This window comes from Stigmatopora argus, chromosome 23 (genome assembly GCF_051989625.1).
Source record: "Stigmatopora argus isolate UIUO_Sarg chromosome 23, RoL_Sarg_1.0, whole genome shotgun sequence".
Taxonomy (NCBI): Eukaryota; Metazoa; Chordata; class Actinopteri; order Syngnathiformes; family Syngnathidae; genus Stigmatopora; species Stigmatopora argus.
Genome location: NC_135409.1, coordinates 1517900 through 1539506, shown reverse-complemented (window position 1 = coordinate 1539506; position 21607 = coordinate 1517900). Strand labels below are relative to the sequence as shown.

General features: G+C 44.1%; 1 protein-coding gene across 2 annotated transcripts; it reads left to right on the top strand.

Annotated features, from left to right (window-relative positions):
• Positions 1 to 1868: 1868 nt before the first annotated feature.
• LOC144069013 (differentially expressed in FDCP 6 homolog) lies at positions 1869 to 9688 on the top strand. Of its 2 annotated transcripts, none has more exons than XM_077594041.1 (12): positions 1869 to 2245; positions 5154 to 5294; positions 5364 to 5549; positions 5725 to 5955; positions 6023 to 6169; positions 6233 to 6341; positions 6692 to 6906; positions 7864 to 7971; positions 8037 to 8203; positions 8279 to 8483; positions 8539 to 8629; positions 8693 to 9688. In XM_077594041.1, exons 1-12 carry the CDS (start codon positions 2150 to 2152, stop codon positions 8902 to 8904), a joined length of 1908 nt encoding a protein of 635 aa, XP_077450167.1. In that variant the 5' UTR covers positions 1869 to 2149; the 3' UTR covers positions 8905 to 9688. The 2 variants fall into 2 exon arrangements, with proteins under 2 accessions (XP_077450167.1, XP_077450168.1); XM_077594042.1 differs by having other exon boundaries at positions 1870 to 2245; positions 2347 to 5294.
• The last annotated feature ends 11919 nt before the right edge of the window (positions 9689 to 21607 follow it).

Genomic DNA, 21607 nt, shown 5'->3' with positions numbered 1-21607 from the left:
AAACACCATCTGGGAATTTGCTTTTGTAAGTTTTACTGTTTAAATAAAAACACCATCTGTGAATTTCCTTTGTCTTCTTTTTAATAAAAAAATTAATAAAATAATTTTACTTATTGCTTTTTATTTTAATCTCAAAGTTCGAGGCTAAAAGTATACTAAGACTTTTATTTGTTTGATAAAAATGACCATATAAAGTATTTCAACACCTTGCTGTATTGCAAGTTATAGAAAGAATGAAGGTTCATCAGATGTCTACCGCCATCAATGGCAGCCGATGTGTTAAATGAGTGCTCTTATTGATAATTTTGATATTTCAACACCTTGCTGTATTGCAGTTATAGAGAGAATGAAGGTTCATCGGACGTCTACCGCCGTCAATGGCAGCTGGTGTTAAATGAGTGTTCTTATTGATAATTTTGATATTTCAACACCTTGCTGTATTGCAAGTTATAGAGAGAATGAAGGTTCATCGGACGTCTACCGCCGTCAATGGCAGCCGGTGTGTTAAATGAGTGCTCTTATTGATAATTTTGATATTTCAACACCTTGCTGTATTGCAAGTTATAGAGAGAATGAAGGTTCATCGGACGTCTACCGCCCTCAATGGCAGCCGATGTGTTAAATGAGTGCTCTTATAGATAATTTTGATATTTCAACCTAACGGGCCGTATATGGCCCGCGGGCCGTAGTTTGAAAAACATGTACACACTCCAATACGAGCGAATCCGGGGGCGGGGCGAGCGAGCGAATCCGGCGACGAGTAACATGTACACACGCCAATAATACGCAACTTATTGATAATTTTGATATTAGATATTTAGATATTAATGCTCTGACATTTAAAAAAAGTCTCTCTCTCTCATGATTATAATTTTGAGAGCGAGAGATTACCTGGTTGATCGCTTTCAACAGTAAACTGCATGGAGATGACTTTGAGATGAATTGGTGGAGTGGCTAATGATGCTTCAAAAAATCTGTTAAATGCTTGTTAGTCTGTGTTCAGTGTCTGAAAATATCATCAAAATTTGGTCACCAAATTTTTCTATGATATATCTCATCTCATTTTCTGAACCGCTTTATCCTCATTAGGGTCGTGGGCCGTGCTGGAGCCTATCCAGGCTGACTTCGGGCCAGAGGCAGGGGACACTGAATCGATGGCCAGCCGATCGCGGGGCACAAGGAGACGGACAACCATGCACACTCACACCCATACCTAGGGGCAATTTAGAGTGTCTACCATGAATGTTTTTTGGAATGTGGGAGGAAACTGGAGTACCCGGAGGAATCCCACGCATGCAAACGCCACACAGGTGGACCGACCTGGATTTAAACCCAGGAGCCCAGAGCTGGGAGCCCGAAGCGCTAACCACTCGTTTCACTGGGCCGCCTCTATGATATATCTGTACAACAATAAAGCATGGATGAAAGTATAACATGTCTTTGTTCGCAGATTATGATCTCAATCCGACTGTGACGGTCAATAACTTTTGTAAATAAGTGTAAATAACTACAAACAAGGATTCCAACATCACATCATCATTGGAATCTCCAAGTTTTTGGCTCTTAACTCCTATAATAAGCGCTCCATTTTCAGGACCTAATTATGCTATTGATTAGCCTATATTCCAGTCTGCCTAGCGAGGCTTGCGCTTCACTGCGCTGGCCTCGTTCGACCTTAATCTGACTATATTGTGACCAAAATGACAGTGCTATATTACTTGTGTATGTGTGCGTGAACCTCCCAGTTGAAACAGTTTATACACCTATTGCCGCCAATGGCAACCAATGAGCTTCAACAGTGACATCACCAAATATGGGCGTGGCTTTCAAATCCTCTTAATTGCGTCGGTGTTAAGACTTTAAGGAATTTAAGCAATCCAGCCTGAAAGTAGTCCCACTTTTCATTTGTATTATTTGTCACGTACAAAGTAGAAAATTACATGCACTCCTTTTGTTTTATTTTGGCGGGGGGCGTTAAGTGGAGCAATACAAAAGTTTCAGTAGGTCCAGTCCACATCTGCTGACATGTTTTTGCTCTTTCCTCCCCAGCCCGCGTGAGCACCGCCTGGCCCACATTCAGCTCCTGCCACGGGACATGTCACCCAGCTGAGCGGTGCGCGTCAGCGAGGGGGAGGACAGAAAACTAACCATGGACTTCAAATCAGAACTGCTCAAGTCAATCTGGTACGCCTTCACCTCTCTTGATGTGGAGAAGTGTGGAAAAGTATCCAAATCTCAGCTGAAGGTAAGTGGGAACACCTTCACTGAGAGTCAGCGGAAGAGAGCAAAGGGCATCACCGTGCTTTTCTCTCTCTGTTCACACTTCTTATTCCTCTGCGGAGCCAGTGTTATCTGAAGTCCAAAGGTTTTACACCAACGAGACTTTCAAATGTGTCGTTTTGAATGCTTCCTGCTTGCTGGAGTCGAAGCTCGGCCAGGTGAAAAGAATCCAGGGAACTTGTTGGAAGCTGTCCTGACATGTCGCAATCACTGTTAGCTCCTGCACATAGATGCGTGCATGTGCTTACCTTTAATTGGTTTTGTTTACGGTGGCATGCCTTCACAGAAAGCTCTAGATCAGAGGTGTCCAAACTTTTTTTCTCTGAGGGCCGCTTTTGTGAAAAGCCAAGGTTGCTGGGGTCTACTTGAAATTCGTCAATTATCTTGTTAAGCTTGATGACATACAGTATTATTGTCATATTGCACAGTACTAATCAAGGGAAAATGTTTCTAATATGGATTTATTTATTTTTATTTTCGAGCATTAACTCATTGGCTGCCAATCCAAATTGGAATGGGCGTCTCTCACCGTTAATGACACTGAACCATAAACAATCAATCCTAGTTGAAATGGATGTCAAATCTATAACTGATGAGTGAAGGACTACGAACACCAAAATTGATCATAGGTTCAAACGTGACAACATGTTCAACTTGTTTTGTCGGACAAGAATGATGACTGAATCGAGGGTACAGCTTATATGCGCATAAAAAGGCGACCTGCATGAAACTGCAATGTGACAACGCCCTAACACCATAACATCATGACACCATGGTGCCATGACACCATGATGCAAGACAATGCAAGACAATACAGTGATTTATTTCAAAATAGAGAAAAGATAAACAGATAAAAGGCTAAACAAAATTTATTTTGACATCTATGAATGAAATTCAAGAAAAAATGCATAAAATGTGAAAAACTCACTTGGACCTGTCACCGCTCGCTCAGGGCGTTGCTATCTTACCTAGGGCCGCCATCTTACCTAGGGCGCCACCGTCTTACCTAGTTAAACCTGCTCTGACTGGCCAGACGCGAGTATCCTTGATTTTGAAATAAAACAAAACTCCACCTTAATCTTAATCAGTCGAAACTCCCAATTCGTCACGGTGGCATTGGTATCCGTTCCCTTGTTGACTTGTCCCTCCCCTCTTTTCTGTCATCATTCTATTCTACAGTTGAGTTAGTGCGACCTGTTTTGTCTTCATCTCAAATTGATCCTCACAAATCAATTGACATTGATGGCGCACTAAATGCCTGGAATGAATGTCATTCTTCAACTCCAATACATCTCGGAGTTCAGAAAGAGTGGGATGAAATCAATTGCCTGAGGATGAAAGGCAATTTGATCGATTCCTCGAATCAGTGGGACCGCAGTCGAATATTATCAGCGTCGACGTTTCCCTCCGGAACTTGGTTGAATGCTTTGCCAAGTGTGACTTTGGGCAATAAGCTCTCCCCCGATGAGCTTCGCATCTCGATTGCTCATCGTCTTGGTGTCAAAGTTTGTGACCCGATTCCGTGTAAATGTGGTCATTCAATAGATAGCCGAGCTCTCCACCCCTTATCCTGCCGTGTCCAAGCTGGTCGTTTCCCTCGTCACTCCAACATCAACGACATCGTTAAACGCGCACTATGTCAAGCTGGTGTTCCTTCAATCCTCGAACCAAGTGGCCTAGTGCGTGCAGACGAGCGAAGGCCTGACGGCTTGTCAATCTTTCCATGGAAGATGGGAAAGTGTTTGACGTGGGATGTGACAGTTGTTGACACCTTTTCTCAATCATCAATTGCTTCATCTGCAATAAAAGCGTGCTCAGCTGCGAACAAGGCAGAGTCAATGAAGGCTGTCAAGTATGCACCGCTTGTTGACAGATACTTGTTCCAGCCCATAGCCTACGAAACTTCAGGTGTATGTGGGGACTCCACTTTGAAGTTTCTGTTAGAGGTAGGTTCCCGGCTCGTGGCTGTTTCAAACGAGCCACGCGAGTGTCAATGGCTGTTACAGCGCATCTCTCTAGCAGTGTGCCGCGGCAACGCATACAGTGTCCTCGACTGTGTGAGGAAGGTGTGAAGTTATGTGATATGTGTCATGTTTCACTTGCATTTTTATTATTATTATTATTTTATTTTATTTATTTTATTTATTTTATTTATTTTATTTATTTTATTTATTTTATTTATTTTATTTATTTTATTTATTTTATTTATTTTATTTATTTTATTTATTTTATTTATTTTATTTATTTTACTTATTTTATTTATTTTATTTACGTTTTATTTGACCAATTGCTGCGAGTGTAATTTGTATTTGACGTATCGTCTCAAATGTGAATATTTTCAATATTTTCATAAATCTTATTTTAAATTTCATTTCTTGTTCGAAAGTGACAACTATTGCAGTAGTATGAACCATCGAAAGAATCAAGATATTTTGACATTAGAAGCAATATGGCTATCTTAAACTTCTGGGATGAAAATGGTAAATTCTGCCATTAAAAAGCATCATTGACTTATTTCTTTTTTCAAATTGAATAATTTGACATCTTGCATTTACAAAGACAGGCATATTAACTTGCTTATGATATTGACCCTAATAATGTGCTAGTATTTCAGAAATACCACGTGGGATGATTTTTCTCAAGATTTTCCCTTCAAAGTATACATTTGTACTCCCTATTAAATCCATGAATATGGAGGAGAAAATTGTGAATCAGAGGGCGGCTTATACGCGAGAAATTGTAAAATTCAACAATTTTAAGGCAACTTTAAGGGTGTGGTTTATACATGCGGGCGGCTTATATGCAAGTAAATACGGTATTCATCTCTATTTTGGAGGCCTGCAGTTGACCAACTTTACTTGTCATTTGTCGAGGTCCTTTCCCACAACCTGTACACGGTTCTGAACATCCCGCATGACCCGGTGGCCTTGGAGGAGCATTTCCAGGACGACGATGATGGGCCTGTGTCCAACCACGGCTACATGCCGTACCTCAATAAATACATCCTGGATAAGGTTCTGTCACGGAGAAAACGGGTGTTCCCCTGCACCATGTTGTATCTGATACAAGGCGGCATGTCACAGGTGAAGGAAGGGACATTTGACAAGGAGAAATTTGACGACTTGTGCTGGACGATGACCATGAAGAAGAACCGCAAGGGGCCGCCGCCCAAGGGAGCACCGCTGTCTGAGAGGAACTGCTTCAAGCTCTTCTGCCTCTTCAACCTTCTCTCAGAGGACCGCTACCCGCTGGTTATGATACCGGAGGAGGTAAATTAGAACCAGAAAAACGGGCCACGGGTTTAGTCGTCAGTTTCAGAGTTAACTCTTTGACAGTTATAGATGTCCAATCCATTTGGATGAATGTTCATTCGCTGCTGACCATCGCAGTTTAAATGGAGAGAGTAATAAACTTGTTTTAATTCATACTACTACTGATGATCAGGTGGAGTATCTTCTCAAGAAAATCTGCAGCGCCATGAGCCAGGAGTGGGACTGCAAACCCGTAGAGGACCTGGTATCCCAGAATCCTGCGCTGCAAGAGACGGGCATGTCCATCTGGAGCTTCCTGGAGCATGTGGATGCCGGACGCCTGCTGTGGGTGTCCAGCGTGGAGAGCTTCCCCCTGGCCTTGCATGCGGTCTTCCTGGAAATGTACCACAATGTCCTGAAGCGGGTTGGTAAACCGTCCCATGTTTGGTCTTTTTTTTTTTCATATCTAAAATGTGACTAGACGATGGCAGGGCTACATGTGGAAAAAGGGACACGTGCGGCGGAACTGGACAGAGCGCTGGTTTGTACTCAAGCCGTCCTCCATGGCGTACTACGTCACCGAGGACCTGAAAGACAAGCGTGGGGAGTTCCCGCTGGACAAGACTTGCATCGTTGAGGTCAGTCGGGATGAGGGATTCCAGCGTTCCGCATTTTAGTTGACACTTTTGCCTTCATTCCAGCCTATTCCTGACAGAGATGGAAAACGTTGCTTGTTTTGCATAAAAACTCACAACAAAACTTTCGAGATGAGCGCTTCAGACCAAAAACAGAAAGTCGAGTGGACGCAAGGTTGGTACATCTTTTTCTCGTATGGGATGAAGCAGGACTGATTTAATTTTGCACTAATGACATTTTTCAGCTCCCATTCCAATATGTTGTGTGCTATCTATTGTGTTACCGCATACTCATTTGAATAGAAAGTACCTAATTGCGTCCATGGCATGGTTATTGACGGTACTAGAAATCCAATCCATTTGAAGTGGGAAGCGGGGAACGCATTTATTTTTGTTTGGTAGGGCAACCAATCGTGAAACGTACACATTACGCAGCATCTCAGTACTCTGCCGTACCAATTCCATTGGGATGGGTGAATACCATACTGATATTGCTGCAACACTACTGAATATGGCCGCGTCCAGCCGTGCAGACGGCCTTACGGCTGCAGAGCGAGGGTAAGCCGTCGCTGCACCGTGAGCTGAAGGCCAACAGGCGGGTTCAGAGGGAGCACAGCCAACGGGAGCGCAGTTGCAGCGCCCGCAGCAGCTACAGCAGCCAATCGGAGGACTCAAGCACGCTGGAGGCGGAGCGGACCGACAAGGAGCATCAAGACCTGGAGATCGAGAGTATCATACAGGTAGGTCAGACTTGGACTACCTTTTTTGCTTGCGTGCTTACTAATGGGCTCCCGTTGACGGGCCCAAACGTCCAATCCATTTTGACGGGATTGGGAGGATGCACGAATGTTAGTTAGTCAAAATGGATTGGCTTGCAATGAGTTTAATACTATACAAATAAATACAAAATAAAATAAATAATTATACATAAAATAAATATAAAAACCCTATCTTTGATTATTAATTATTTAGTTTTTAGTAACGTATTATTTATAAATGTAAACTATGAAAATGTAGAAATAAAATATTCATTGATTCATTTTCTGAACTGCTTATCCTCACAAGGGTCGTGGGGGGTGCTGGAGCCTATCCCAGCTGACTTTGGGCTGAGGGTGGGGGCACAAGCAGACGGACAACCGTTCTCGCTCACACTCACACCTAAGCCAAATAAGAGTGTCCAATCAGCCTACCACGCATGTTTTTGGAATGTGGGAGGAAACCGGAGTATTCGGAGAAAACCTACGCAGGCCTGGTTTTGAACCCAGGCCCCGAGAACTTTGAGGCCAACGAGCTATCCACTCACCCGCCGAGCCACCCAAATAAAATATTAATAATAAATGAAAGTGACATGTATAATAATTGCTCTAGTAATTGTATTTTTTTAATGACACAAATAGTCACTTGCCCTGTAAAAGGGTCTTCAGTGTTAACTTTCTAATGTCTTTCCACTGTCATGACCACAGTCGCTTAAACCAGGGGTCCCCAACCACCAATCCGCAGAACGGTACCAGTCCGCAAGCCACTTGGTGCCAGTAAGTCAGAGAAATAAATAGTGTTAACATTTTAAACCTTATGCACATGAGGCACCACAGGAAAATGGGAAGAGTTTTACTGGTCCACAGTGAGTAAAAGGGTGAGGACCACTGCCTGAAAGGATTAATGGGACAGATTTAAAAAGTTTGGTGGTCTCCCGGCAGCACGCGCGGGAACTGGAAAGTCGGCGGCGGGAGGCGGAGGAGCGGGAAAGGAGGAACCAAAGGGAGGTGCAGATGGAGCTGGAGCGACAATTGGAGGAAGCCCAAATGGTCAGGCTTCCACCGGTCGATTGGCTACAGCGTACTCTGAATTGAAAAAGGATCCACGCGGTCAGATGAGGGAGAGCATGCGGGCGGAGATGCAGGAGCGGGCCAAGGAAACCGAGCAGCAGCGGCAGAGGATACAAGAGCTGGAGGTCACGCAGCGTAAAATGGAGGCCGCGCTCAACATGGAGATTAAGGCACGACTGGAGGAAGAACGGGCCAGACAGGAGCTGGAGAGGTCGCGGAAGGGCGCTTGATTGGACTTCCGTCATAGTCGGCTTTGAAGAGCAAGGCGTTTCCTCCCTGACTCCAGGCTGCTGGACGCGGAGGAGGAGAAAAAGCAGCAGTTCCGGGTTCTCCGGGAGCAGCAACGGCTCCTGTGCATCCTCGGCACCGGCAGGGACGGTGACGACGAGGACGTGGACCCCGACCTCGGCGCCCCTGACGCCCTTCACTCGGCCTCACAGGAGCTTCAGGATCTGCAGGCCTCGCGGCAGAGAAGCCACCAGCATTTGGAGGTGAGAACATTTCGGCCTATGATTTAACGGCTTCCTGAACACAATGTCATTCCAGGAAGTGCAAAAGAAGCTGAAGAATGCCAGTCAACACGTCCGCCACTGGAACGTTCAGCTGAACCGCCTGATGAAGCCCATCGGCCCCGGAGGTGACGCGAATCAAACTCAAGTTAAACTAATCAAATTTAGCTCCTAATAGAAAATTCTTGTAGAACGTATGGAACGTGGCTCCACCAAATACTCATGCCCAAAGAAGGAGGGCGCCCTGGCAAGCAACGAGTTCATTTCCAAGTTCAAGATACGGAGGGCCCGCAACAGCCATGCGCCAGAGGAATACCAGGACATGCCGGAAGAACACGTGGAGGCGGCCGACCTTTCCCATGACTTGGGGGGGGTGGCGCAAACCTCCAATGGAACAATATGAATCGCATAAAATGTGTGGCGCCAGTATGTACCACTGTACATACTAGCGCCACACAGAATGGAAAGAAAGCTGCTTTGACTAAAAGCAATTCTCAATTATTTTGGAGAAATAAAATTTATGGGAAAAAACGTGACTCTTAACAATCGATGCAACAACCACCAGATAAAACAAGAGTAGCTCAATACACCAAGTAATACAAGAACTTTTAATGAAGAGACCTTGTTCTAATTATTTTAGAAGTCGTGTTCATTTTAAAATTTTAAATGGCTCAAATTAAAGTATTGGAATCCAAAGCCAGAACACAAAACGTTGCAGTGGTTGTAGGATTTCATCAACCAAACAAGACGACGCATAACAAGGCCAGGGGAAATTCATTTGCGACATGTATTCCCACATAAAAGCATTTGAGGTGAAACGAGCTGTTGCGACAAGTGAAAAAGCACAGCTTCATCCATCCCCCTACTACACAAAACCTCTGCAGAGAACCCACCTCAGACAACACGCAATGAAGATGTCAACACTTTTTGGCTTTTTTTGGCATATCTGCGAGCAAAAAACCTTTTCACGCATGAAACGTCTGAAAACTCCAATGAGATCAAAATTGACAGATGAACATTGTAATATATTGATAATGATAGTTGCCTCGGGTTATGGAAGTGTTTAACCACGCCACCTGGAGCCGTGGGGTAGCACAGCGTAACCCGGACGTAGTAGTGTTGTGTGTCCGGTTTGTGTGTGTGTGTTGTTGTTGGATAGTGGCAATAAAGAGCTACACGTGTGTTAATCTGGGCTGCGCCGTCTATTGCTGTTATGGATATATTAACAGTTATATAAACTGCAAAGTTATTACAGTGGCGACGAGGATGGGATCCCTTTCCAGCGGTAGGGATTAAAAGTTTCGGACGAGGAGATTAAGGCGTTACAAGGAGGTAACGTGACTTTGCAGACTAGCATTAGCACGAGTGCTAAGCTAACGGCGGCGCTGCATCATGGCCAGATTCCTGGGAAATCTCGGCGAATACAAGGCACTTAAAGAAGATTTTGAATCTTATTTGGAACGTTTTGAGCAATGGATGATCATCAACGAAGTGGAGGAAGGTAAAAAAGCCAACGTGTTCCTGTCTATAATAGGTGCAGAGGCCTACGGACTGTTAAAAAACCTTTGCATACCAGAGAAGCCTAGTAGCCTCTCATATGAGGTGCTAAGTGGAAGATTAGCATCTCATTACAACCCGAAACCGCTGGGGATCGCGGAGCGATTCAAGTTTCAAAAGAGGAATCAGAGAGAGAACGAGTCTGTGTCGGATTATATCGTGGCGTTGAAGCAGCTATCCAGCCACTGCGAATTTGGTCTCCATGTGGACGAAGCAATGAGAGACAGATTTGTTTGTGGATTGAGAGTGGAAGCTATTCAGAGAAGATTACTCACGGAGCAAGATCTAACATTTAAAAAAACATGTGAACTGTCGTTGTCCATGGAGATGGCATCAAAGAGTACGTTGGAGTTCGCTAGCAAAATGGAAGAACCTGCCACATTAAATAAGATTGACCAGGAAAAGACAAGCAAAAGTGCGTGGAAATACCAACCAGCCACCAGCGATTGGAAAAGTAAAACCACAAGTGGAAAATTCAGACCACAGAGAAGAGAAAATCATCAACCCTGTTACAGATGTGGACTAAGCAACCACGCCGCTCATGAATGCAGGTATAAAGGAGAGACATGTTACAAGTGTTCAAAAGTAGGACACATAGCAAGGATGTGTAAAACTAAAAATTGGCAAGGACACACACAGTATGTAAAAGGAAATCAAAATGAGACAACAGGAAGTGCGGATGATGAACTGTGGGAGTCATATCGCTTGAATGCCGTGTATCCCACAAATGCTGTCGGGAATTGGAGGAAGGAAATGACAGTACAGGTCATATTAGAAGGAACTCCTCTCGAGATGCAACTGGACACAGGAGCGGCTGTAACACTGGTTTCGGAAATTGTGTATCAGAAGCATCTCTCTCATCTACCTTTGGAAGTAAGTAAAGTGCAGCTGTCAACTTTTTCCGGAGAGAACATTCCTTTGATGGGACAAGTGACGGCCAAGGTAAAATATGGGACCCAGGGTGGGGAGTTACCATTAGTGATCGTAAAAGGTGACAGACCAGCCCTACTTGGCCGTAACTGGCTCCAAAACTTCAAACTGGACTGGGCACGCATCTTCTCAGTTATACCAGCAAGGGGCGGTAACGACGCAGATGTGGATACAGTGTTGCAGAGACACAAAGCAGTGTTTGCTGAGGAGTTGGGCACTATTCGAAATTTTAAGGCCAACATTACAGTAAAGCCAAATACCAAACCAATCTTCAGGAAGGCCAGACCAGTGCCATATGCATTAAAGAATGCAGTTGAGACTGAGTTAAATCGCCTAGAGAAAGCTGGCATTATCTCAAAGAAAGAACATAGTCAGTGGGCCGCGCCCATAGTAGTGGTACCCAAAGCAGACAAGTCAATTCGTATCTGTGGAGACTATAAGGTCAAAGTAAATCAAAGTGTGGAAGAGGAGACCTATCCACTACCAAACGTTGAAGACCCTTTTGCCACCCTAGCTGGAGGCATTCTTTTCAGCAAGTTAGACTTGTCACAGGCTTACCAACAGCTGGAGTTAGGAAAAGACTCAGAAAAGTATTTGACAATAAATACTCACAAAGGACTGTATGTGTATCATAGACTTTCATACGGAGTGTCCAGTGCTCCTTCCATATTTCAGAATGTGATGGACCAGATACTCCAAGGCTTGGAGCATGTCACCTGTTTTTTAGACGACATTTTGGTCACAGGAAAGACAAGAGCTGAACACCTGAGGAATCTGGAGGAGGTACTGAGCCGCCTGGAGAGCTACGGGGTAAGAGTGAAAAGAGCAAAATGTGATTTCATGCAGGAGAAAGTAGAATACCTGGGGCATCTGATAGATAAGGAGGGACTGCACCCCACTGCGACAAAAGTGGCAGCCATCGTTAATGCACCCCAGCCTACAAACGTCACAGAGCTACGGTCTTTTCTAGGACTATTAAACTATTATGGTCGGTTCATGAAAGACCTGTCGACGGTGCTGCAGCCGCTACATCAACTACTGAAGAAGGAAGTTGATTGGCAATGGACTACTAAATGTGCAGCAGCATTCAAAGATGCAAAAGAACAGTTAGTAAAAAGCTCAGTAGTAGTGCACTATGACACCAAGAAACCCCTGAGATTAGCTTCCGATGCATCCCCTTATGGAATCGGGGCTGTCATATCTCACATAATGGAAAATGGAGATGAGAAACCGATCGCATTTGCATCGCGTACATTGACAGAGGCAGAAAGCAAATATAGTCAGATAGAGAAAGAGGCTTTGGCCATAATTTTTGGCGTGACTAAATTTCATAAATATTTATATGGCCGAAAGTTCAGTTTAATAACTGACCACAAGCCCCTTCTTGCTATTTTGGGACCCAAGTCTGAAATTCCCACTTTAGCTGCTCTGCGAATGCAGCGCTGGGCGCTGAGACTGATGGCTTATGACTACAGTATAGAGTACAGAACGTCAGCAGAAAATGCCAATGCAGATGCGTTATCTAGACTGCCGGGGAAGGAAAAGGATAACACAGCGGAGGAAAACAGCATCTTCTATTTCTCAGTAGTAGATGAGCTTCCCGTGCAAGCTACAGAGATTGCACAGAGCACTCTCAGGGACCCAGTCCTATGCAAAGTACTGGAGCTGACTCGGTCTGGATGGCCAAGTCAAAACAAGGACGAGAGACTGAAACCATACTTTTTCAGGAAAAATGAACTGTCGGTGGAACAAGGTTGCATATTGTGGGGAATTCGAGTTATCATTCCACCAGCACACCGAGAGCGACTACTGCATGATCTTCACCTAGGACACCCGGGAGGGTGCAGGATGAAGGCCTTGGCCAGGAGCTATTTGTGGTGGCCGCAGTTGGACAGTGACATAGAACATACAGTACAACAATGTGACGCCTGTCAGAGTGTGAGGAAACTACCTGCAACCGCACCTCTACACGTCTGGAAATGGCCGACTAGAGTTTGGCAGAGAATACATATTGACTTTGCAGAGAAAGACCAACACCACTTTTTAGTACTAGTGGACAGTCATTCAAAATGGCTGGAGGTCATCGCCATGGCAACAACCACAGCAACCAAAATGATTGAGGCGTTGCGGAATATTTTTGCTTCCTACGGGCTTCCTGAGGAGATTGTTTCTGACAACGGACCTCAATTCACTTCGCAGGAGTACAAGACATTCCTGCTGAGCAACGGAATAAAACAAACTTTGGTACCAGCTTACCATCCCGCTTCCAATGGAGCGGCAGAGCGAGCAGTTCAGACAGTGAAAGCATCACTGCTGAAACAAGTACTCGAGGAGAAGAAACAAAAGGTCACAATAACTATGCAGCACAGGCTAGCTAACTTCCTGATAGCATACAGGAGTACACCGCACACTGTTACAGGATGTGCACCAGCGGAACTGTTTTTAAAACGTCAAATCAGGACCAGGTTCAGCTTACTGAAACCAGATCTCGCTCGAGTGGTGGAAGCAAAACAAGAGAAGCAGAAACACTATCATGATAGAACCACCTCCAAGCTGAGACATCTGTCTGAGGGTGACTCAGTTCTGATCCGGAATTTCCGTGGAGGGAAGGAGAGGTGGACAAAAGGAACAGTGGAAAAGAGACTCGGACCAGTCACCTACCTGGTGTGGAATGGTGTGAGCCGACGCTCGATCCACATTGATCATCTGCTGTACAACCAACCGTCCAGACCAGAGACATTGGAGCTTCCGGATGAGCAGCTGGACATCACAAACAAGTACCCTGTGGTGGTTCACGCAGATGGGGGGGGGGGGAAGGCACACCTGGAGCAGTAGGTGGTAGCCCGTACTCACCTGAAGAGACACGTGTAACATCTTCGCCAGGCTCAGTGGCCTGTGACAAGACAGTTACACCTGACAACCGAGCAGTCAGTTCCCCAGAGGTGTGTGGGCGCAGGTACCCAGTGAGAGATAGAGCACCTCCGAAGCGACTGAATTTGTGATCGGTCAGTTGTGAGGAACGTCGTTCCTAAAATGTGAAAAGAGTTCCTGTTCATACAAAAATGTGAAAAGAGTTCCTGAGATTGAAATGTCAAAGACTGGAATATTGAGTCTAATGGTTGTGTTAGCAGTAATAATTTAGCTACAAGTTGAGAAGTAAAATTATAAAAAGTTAATGAGGCAAAGATAATTGTTGGAGTTGAGTGCTAAGTCTAAATAGGAACTTCATAGTTAAAGGGGGAGGAGTGTAATATATTGATAATGATAGTTGCCTCGGGTTATGGAAGTGTTTAACCACGCCACCTGGAGCCGTGGGGTAGCACAGCGTAACCCGGACGTAGTAGTGTTGTGTGTCCGGTTTGTGTGTGTGTGTTGTTGTTGGATAGTGGCAATAAAGAGCTACACGTGTGTTAATCTGGGCTTCGCCGTCTATTGCTGTTATGGATATATTAACAGTTATATAAACTGCAAAGTTATTACAAACATCTGCATCATTGTTTGAGACAGGCAGTGACTAGAATGGAACCTGACATTCAACTTCTCACCAGCCAGAAGCAGGCCCACAGTTCACACTGATGAACATGCAAAGGTAAACTCTCTTTTCTGACTTGAATGACATTCTGAGTATAAACAAATATAATGGTACTCGGATGATTCGCCGTTCGGCTGAATGAACGTTCGGTGGAACGTCCATTCGGCGACCTGTCCGTCTGTCAAACGTCCGTCGGCGAAACGTCTTTAGGCGAATCATCCGGTCACGAATATAATCATAATAAAATCTACTGGGATAAAATCTATCTCCACAACCAAACTGGTAGTGGTACTGATTGTTCTGTGTAGGTGCTGTATCACTTAGTTCAGTTTCTCAGACTTCTTGCTTTGTGGTTTTCACAGGGAAGTTGATGAGAAAGGGAGCTGCAAACAGTGATGTCTACAAGCCTACTGGAACCTACAAAACGATTGTAAGGAAGGAGCACAAGAACTTTGAGAGACTGCTCATGAGTCATTTAGTAAGAGATTCTGCTCTGACAACTAAGCTGAACTTGGACCTGTTAAGACTGCATGGCACAATAGAAAGTTTATGTTCCATGGACTTTTATTCTGTGAAGAACACAGTTTTATTTGGTTATTTATTTCATAAATAGTGTTATTTATTTTCTGACTTTTATTCTGTGAAGAATCCAGTAAGGGTTATTTGATTGTGGCTTTCTGGAAAACAATACATTTTTACATTTAGGCACTCCTGCAATCGTCACACTTTTCCTGTTACAAACTGACTCTGGCCCCACATCATAGAAGGGAAAAGTTATGTCGTCCTCACAGGAAAGTTTGGGGACCCCTGAATTAGGTGATGCAGGATGTTGTTGAAGGAAGAGCACTCTGTCTTCCTTCTCGGTTTCGATTAATTTCGGATGTGGAAGATGTTGGTTGTCCAAATACAGGCTGGTGTCAGGAGCGCCCCATTTTGTCCCTTCTGGCCTGCCGTAGAGGTAGAGCAGCTGGCATCAATCTGTTGATGACTTCCTGAGTTAGTATTTAAACACCAATTAGTTCTATTATCATTGTCGGATCGTTCCTGCAGGCTCCTGCACAATTCCTGAATGTTCCTGGAAGTCACTGCGTGGATTCAGTAGCCATGCAGCCACGCTACGTTTCTCCTCGATACCTCTCGTTCTCCTGTTTCCTGTTTGGTATCGCTTTCGTTTCACAAGTCCTCGTTGTGTTGTAAGATCCCTTCTGAGTTATTAAAGATGTTGCTTTGAAGCTAATACCTCGTCAGATCCTACTTCCCTGTGCCTGGGTCCGAATCCATTCCCGATCGTGCCACGACGACGCGGCGCAATCGTAACAGCTGGAAGCGATGAACAGTGACTTTGAAGATTTTATTACAGAATATTCTGGGCACAGGTGAACCACAGGCAAGGCTGTCGTCCACAAATGCGCCGAGACAGACAACATACATTCACCTTTATTCTCTCAAGAGGGTGGTACCAAAACCGAACAGGGATGGGATTTTCCCCTACTTCATACAGTGAGCTATTTGTTATGAACCGGCAAATAGAAGATAACAATGTTGCAAGTCTTCAAGGACACATCTGGCTACAGGACAGAGCTCTACTAAGGAGAAGCTTGAAACTTATGGAGTCATGATGGTAAATGGGCAAAATACACATTTCAATGAGACCCACTTCAATCCCCCTTTCGGACTCGAAAGAGTCTGACACCTGAAATAAAATTAAAGAAAGACACCAGCGGCATTATCGTCTGAAGAAGATGGCATATGGTGCATGGGACTAGTAAGGGGAGGATCATTAATATCCTTTTTCTCAATGGTGGTAGTAATTAAACGCTGATGTAGGGATTGGATAAAAGGAATACAACAACAACCATACAAAATTAAAATAGCAGAAAAAATAGCAGTGGAGATAAGGGCCATAGTAATCAAGGCTTTGTATTTGCCAAAGACATTAAAAGCATTATCCCACATAGAGGTGTTAATCCCTGAGTGGGATTTCATCTCAACAGACAAGGACTGCAACTTTTTCAAGGTGACGGTCAGAGATCCATCAGGGGCTGTGTTATTGGGAATCATTGTACAACATTGATCACCAAACATGGAGCAAATACCTCCCCGTTATGCGAGGATCATGTCCACCGCCATGTTGTTCTAGAGAGTTATCAAAGAGGTGGCAGCCAATTGTTCACGGACAGCTTCAAAGCCATCCCTGGTGTAATTAGCCAGACGCTGTTGGTTATTATAACCAACAGCGTCTGGTAAATAATTAATGCGGTCCACGTTTTATTGGGGGTGACAGGAAAAATGGCAGAGATCAAGGGAAGGTTCTCAAATCCTGTGGCTATTTGATTAATAAGTTTGTATTCATCCGGAACACCACGGGGTATGCCTATAGCATCCATATAAATTGGGGAATTAAAGAATGGGTGATTAGGGTTGCTAATATAGCGGCGGTGACGGGTTGCTACAGTTTGTTGTGGTACTTTTAGGAGATTAGTATGAATGCCTAGTGGAGTGAAGATTGGACAAATAGCAGACACCAGAGCGCATTGACCTGTCCAATAAGAAGGGAGGACATTAAACAAGGTAACTCCACCACAATACCACCACATGTCCGCCCGATCACGAGTCAAGGCTTCCGATCCATCAGACCTAGTAGTCACCAGAAGAGTCCGGCAGTGTTGTTGGGGAATCATTCCAACTTTAGTTTGATGTGGGAGAGTGGATGAATCTTTATTAAAACAGGTAGCATTCAGAGAAACTTTGTAATAAGAAGATACATAAGATACATGTAATAAAAAGAAACAGAAAATCGGTATTGGGGCAGTTGCTGGAAACAAAGAATGAATAGTATCCCATTCGGTACACGGCTCAGGTGGAATGTCTCTAGACATGACTGGGAGAATGCATGACATGTTTGCAGGTGTATCCAAGGGAGGGATATTAAGAACATAACAGGGTGTGCTACCATACACACTAGACAATCGGCTTCAGGGTACACTGCACTGGCTGATGCTGCTCTTTCCATCCATGAATTGCTACCAATTGAATTTATCCCCAACGCTACCCCCAGGACATCTGCTGTAGATATATCTTGAGTAAACTGGACGCGGACTCCCTTACTTTGACCTTCAACTAATTGCGCTGGTGTGACATACTAGAGTGTTTGATCTATTAGTGTGACATACTAGAGTGTTTGATTTATTAGTGTGACATGCTAGAGTGTTTGATTTATTAACGATTGCATGTAAAGAAGCTATGACGAGTTTGGATTGAATGTGTGTATCGGTGTTCGATTGTTGATCCTTGGATCCACATGGTAAGTGTGGGGCATGTTAAAGAAGATAGGTATTCAATTATTGATGTCTTAGCAAATAGCTTGAGGCACGGGAGGTGTGCTGAATCATTACAGTAAAAGTTGGATTGAACTAACAACAACATCTCACTGTTCTGATTATTTCCCCCTGTGTGTCAAGATCGAATGCAGGGTGTAACACTGGCCTCTGACAAACGGGAATAAGAGTAAAGTCTACATTTGAAGGATATGGGGTTAGTAAGAAATCTATACAACCTAAGGCGGTGGGGAATTGAGGTGAGCCGGTGTACGGAGTTGTAGTATTTAGATATTTAGTGATCGAAGATGTACCGTCAAACTAAAAGGAGCATGACCTGGATCAAGTGGGCCCACTCGTATCAAATTGAGGCACTTAGCAATTTGTTCACATTCGATAGGGTGGGGATGGGAGGCACAGGAAATTTTCCAATCAAACCTAGAGTATGCTACGGTAGTATAATATGACCAAGATACTGAGGACAGATAATATTGATAATTAGGAGCCCAAGAACAAGGGTAAAAATTGCATGCATTGAATTCAAACATGACTTGAGAGTTTCCTGGAATCATTAGGTATTCTCCTTTATCGGTCGGGGTGGGACATTCTACGGCTGTTTCCGCAGCGCCTTCTGGCCTCATCAGGATAACGACCATTAAGATGATGGCCAAAGATCTTGTTGCTTTTCCTCTGGGTTGAGTAGAGCTGTGGCGCAGTCGGCTTCTTCAGGGGCCTTGGGGTTAGACCCCAGGTTGATTCACCGGGATTATTCTGCCCGTATACTGTGAAATCAACCTTTGTCAAATGATGTTATCAATGAGTGCCAGCCGGCATCGGAGAAGATGTGTTTTTTTGGTTGTCCTCAGGTGGAAAGATAGCTGAGCCTGAGGCAGATCTGGCGGGTCGTGTAGACGAGATGTGAAACCACGTGTCCCCTTTTCCTTCAAGAAAGAAGGGACCTGTCCCCAGTTAGTTGTAGTGTTGGTCGGTACCCCGCCACGTTTTTTACCATTCGATCTGCTGATTTATTTCCTGCCGACATAAAGTCATTAGTTCGAGAGTGACCTTTGCACTTTATGACTGCCACCGCTGTTGGGAGCATTAAAGCATCTCGCAATTTGAGAATGTCGTCTTGATGTTTAATGGGTATACCGGTTGCAGTTTAGAAATAGTTTCGTTGCCATTCTTTTAATGTTACATGAATTGTCATGTGTGCATACGCTGAGTCTGTGTAAATGTTTACTGACTGGTTTTCTGCCAATCTGAGGGCTGCTGGCAATGCCAATATTTCAGCTCTTTGCGTTTACTGAGATCCTGAAATTCTTTCTGCCTGGACTTCTTCAAAACCTGTTTCTGTGGATCGGGTTACAGCAAATCCAGATTGTAGGCCATCATTGCCTTTGAAGCAGCATCTGTCTGTAAAAAGAATCAAGTGAGGGTTGTCAAAAGGTGTCTCGTAGAGTTCGGTTCGGAGTGAGTTTTCTTTCGTAGTTCTTTCTACACAACAATGCAGTTCTCCTTCAAGTAGACCTTCAGCCATGTTCACCCCTTCATGAGTAAAGAGAATATGTGGTTGTGTTAAAATTTATTCAATTTTTCTCTGTCTTCCTCCAGTCATGGTGAAAGCTTGACTTGTGACGTATTGGACTGTACTGTGTGATGTTGGCATAGTCAGCAGGTGATGAAGAACAATGTGAGATGTTTTCTGAATCACTCTAGCTAGGGCAGATGCGATAAAAGCACAAATTGGATGTCTCTGTTCATATTTTTCTAATGGAGTGGATGCATACAGACAAACCTGTCAACCTCCTCCTTCCCCCTTCTGATAAAGGGCTGCAGAAACACTGCTGACCTTTTCAGACACATCAAGATAGAACATTCAGCTGTAATTGGGAATTGCAAAAGCTGCAGCAATTCAGAAAAATCAGGAACATGATGTCTGGAGTAGTTGCAAAGGCCAAGAAAAGCCAGCATAGATTTGACATTTGTTGGTTTAGGATGATGGAGAATATCATCTTTGTGAGAGGGCGACATCCCAGTCCCGTGGTGTGAAATCGGGTGACCGAGAAAGGAAACATGTGGTTGTACTTCGAAGCTTGGATTTGGAACACTTCAAACCAACAGAGGCCAAATGAGAAAGCAAAGACCAGGTGGCTTCAAGGCAACAGGTTTCAAATGGAGCAGCCAGCAAGAGGTCATCCACATATTGTACCAGGAGAACACCAGGGGGCAGTACACTCGTCAGTAACTGGCGGAGACTGTCGTTGGAAGCACTGGAAATGCTGAAGGCGGAGTTCGGTGTGCGATTCACTGAACTACATGTTCATGCAAAAGAAATCCGTCTTTTTCAGAACCCCTTTGTTGCCGACATTGATGAAGCCCAGGCTTCATATCAGTTTGAGTTGGCTGAGTTACAGAACTGTGATGTTCTGAAAGACGCATCAAGCTCAACAGTCTCATTGACTTCTATGCCTCCCTCCCAAACGACACATATCCAAACATCAAAAAACACGCAATGAAAATGTCCTCAGTTTTTGGCAGCACGTATATCTGCGAGAAAACCTTTTCTCGCATGAAACTGCTGAAAACTCCGATGAGATCAAGATTGACAGATGACCATTTGCATCAGTGCTTGAGACTTACTGTAACTAGAATGGAACCTGATATTCAACTTCTCACCAGCCAGATGCATGCCCACAGTTCACACTGATGAACATACATAGGTAAGCTCACTTTTCTGACTTGAATGAGTCATTCTGAGCATAAACAAATATAATCATAATAAAATCTACTGGGATAAAATCCATCTTTACAACCATACTGGTAGTGAAATGTATTGTGCTGTGTAGGTGCGGTTTCACTTAGTTCAGTTTCTCAACCTGCTTCCTTTGTGGTTTTCACAGGGAAGTTGATGAGAGAGCTGCAAACAGCGGTGTCTACAAGCCTATTGGAACAAAAGGATTATAAGGAAGAAACACAAGAACTTTAAGAGACTGCTCATGTGTCAGAGAGATTCTGCTCTGACAACTGAGCTGAACTTTTATCTGTTAAGATTGTTGTTGGATCTAATCGATAAACATTCAATAACTTCGAATTAGAGGAAGCACACAGAGTCGGCCATGATGAGTTTTATCTAGCTTCAGCTGAAGGAGGGAGTCAGAGCAGCCAGCGCCAGGAGATGCTATCCTCCAGCCTGGCCAGTTTGAACTCCCTGCATCCCCTCAACAGGTCAACCAGTTTTATTGACAAAGGTCATGTGACATAGGTACAAACTTTAGGCGGGAAACTGTGAACAAAGAAATGGGTGTGTCATGGTATATGACGCGCCCCCAACTCATAGGTGTCACGGATGGAAATTTCCGCTAGGTCATGCAAAATTCTATCCTAGTGACTACACTAAATAAACTAATTGACTAACAAAAAGCATAAGAATATATTCCATACTCCACATTTCCCCCCTGTAGTTACTTTGAAATAATTTTCATTAGACATCAATTTATATCCCTCCCCTCCAGGCTCTAGAATACAAATATCATCAAGAGTTACTTTCAACAGGGTATGGAACATAATAAAATCACTTGTCAAGGCAGAGGCGAAAAACTCGAGGTATTTAGCGTCATTCGAGAAAAATTCCTCTGCGTCCCTCTTAATGAGCGAACACAATTTTTTAAGTCAAGACAAGTACAATTACCCGGACGGCTCGACAAACTGAGACTCGTCACACTTCGAAAGAGCGCAAGAATCTCCAGTATGGTGATACCCTATGTCAC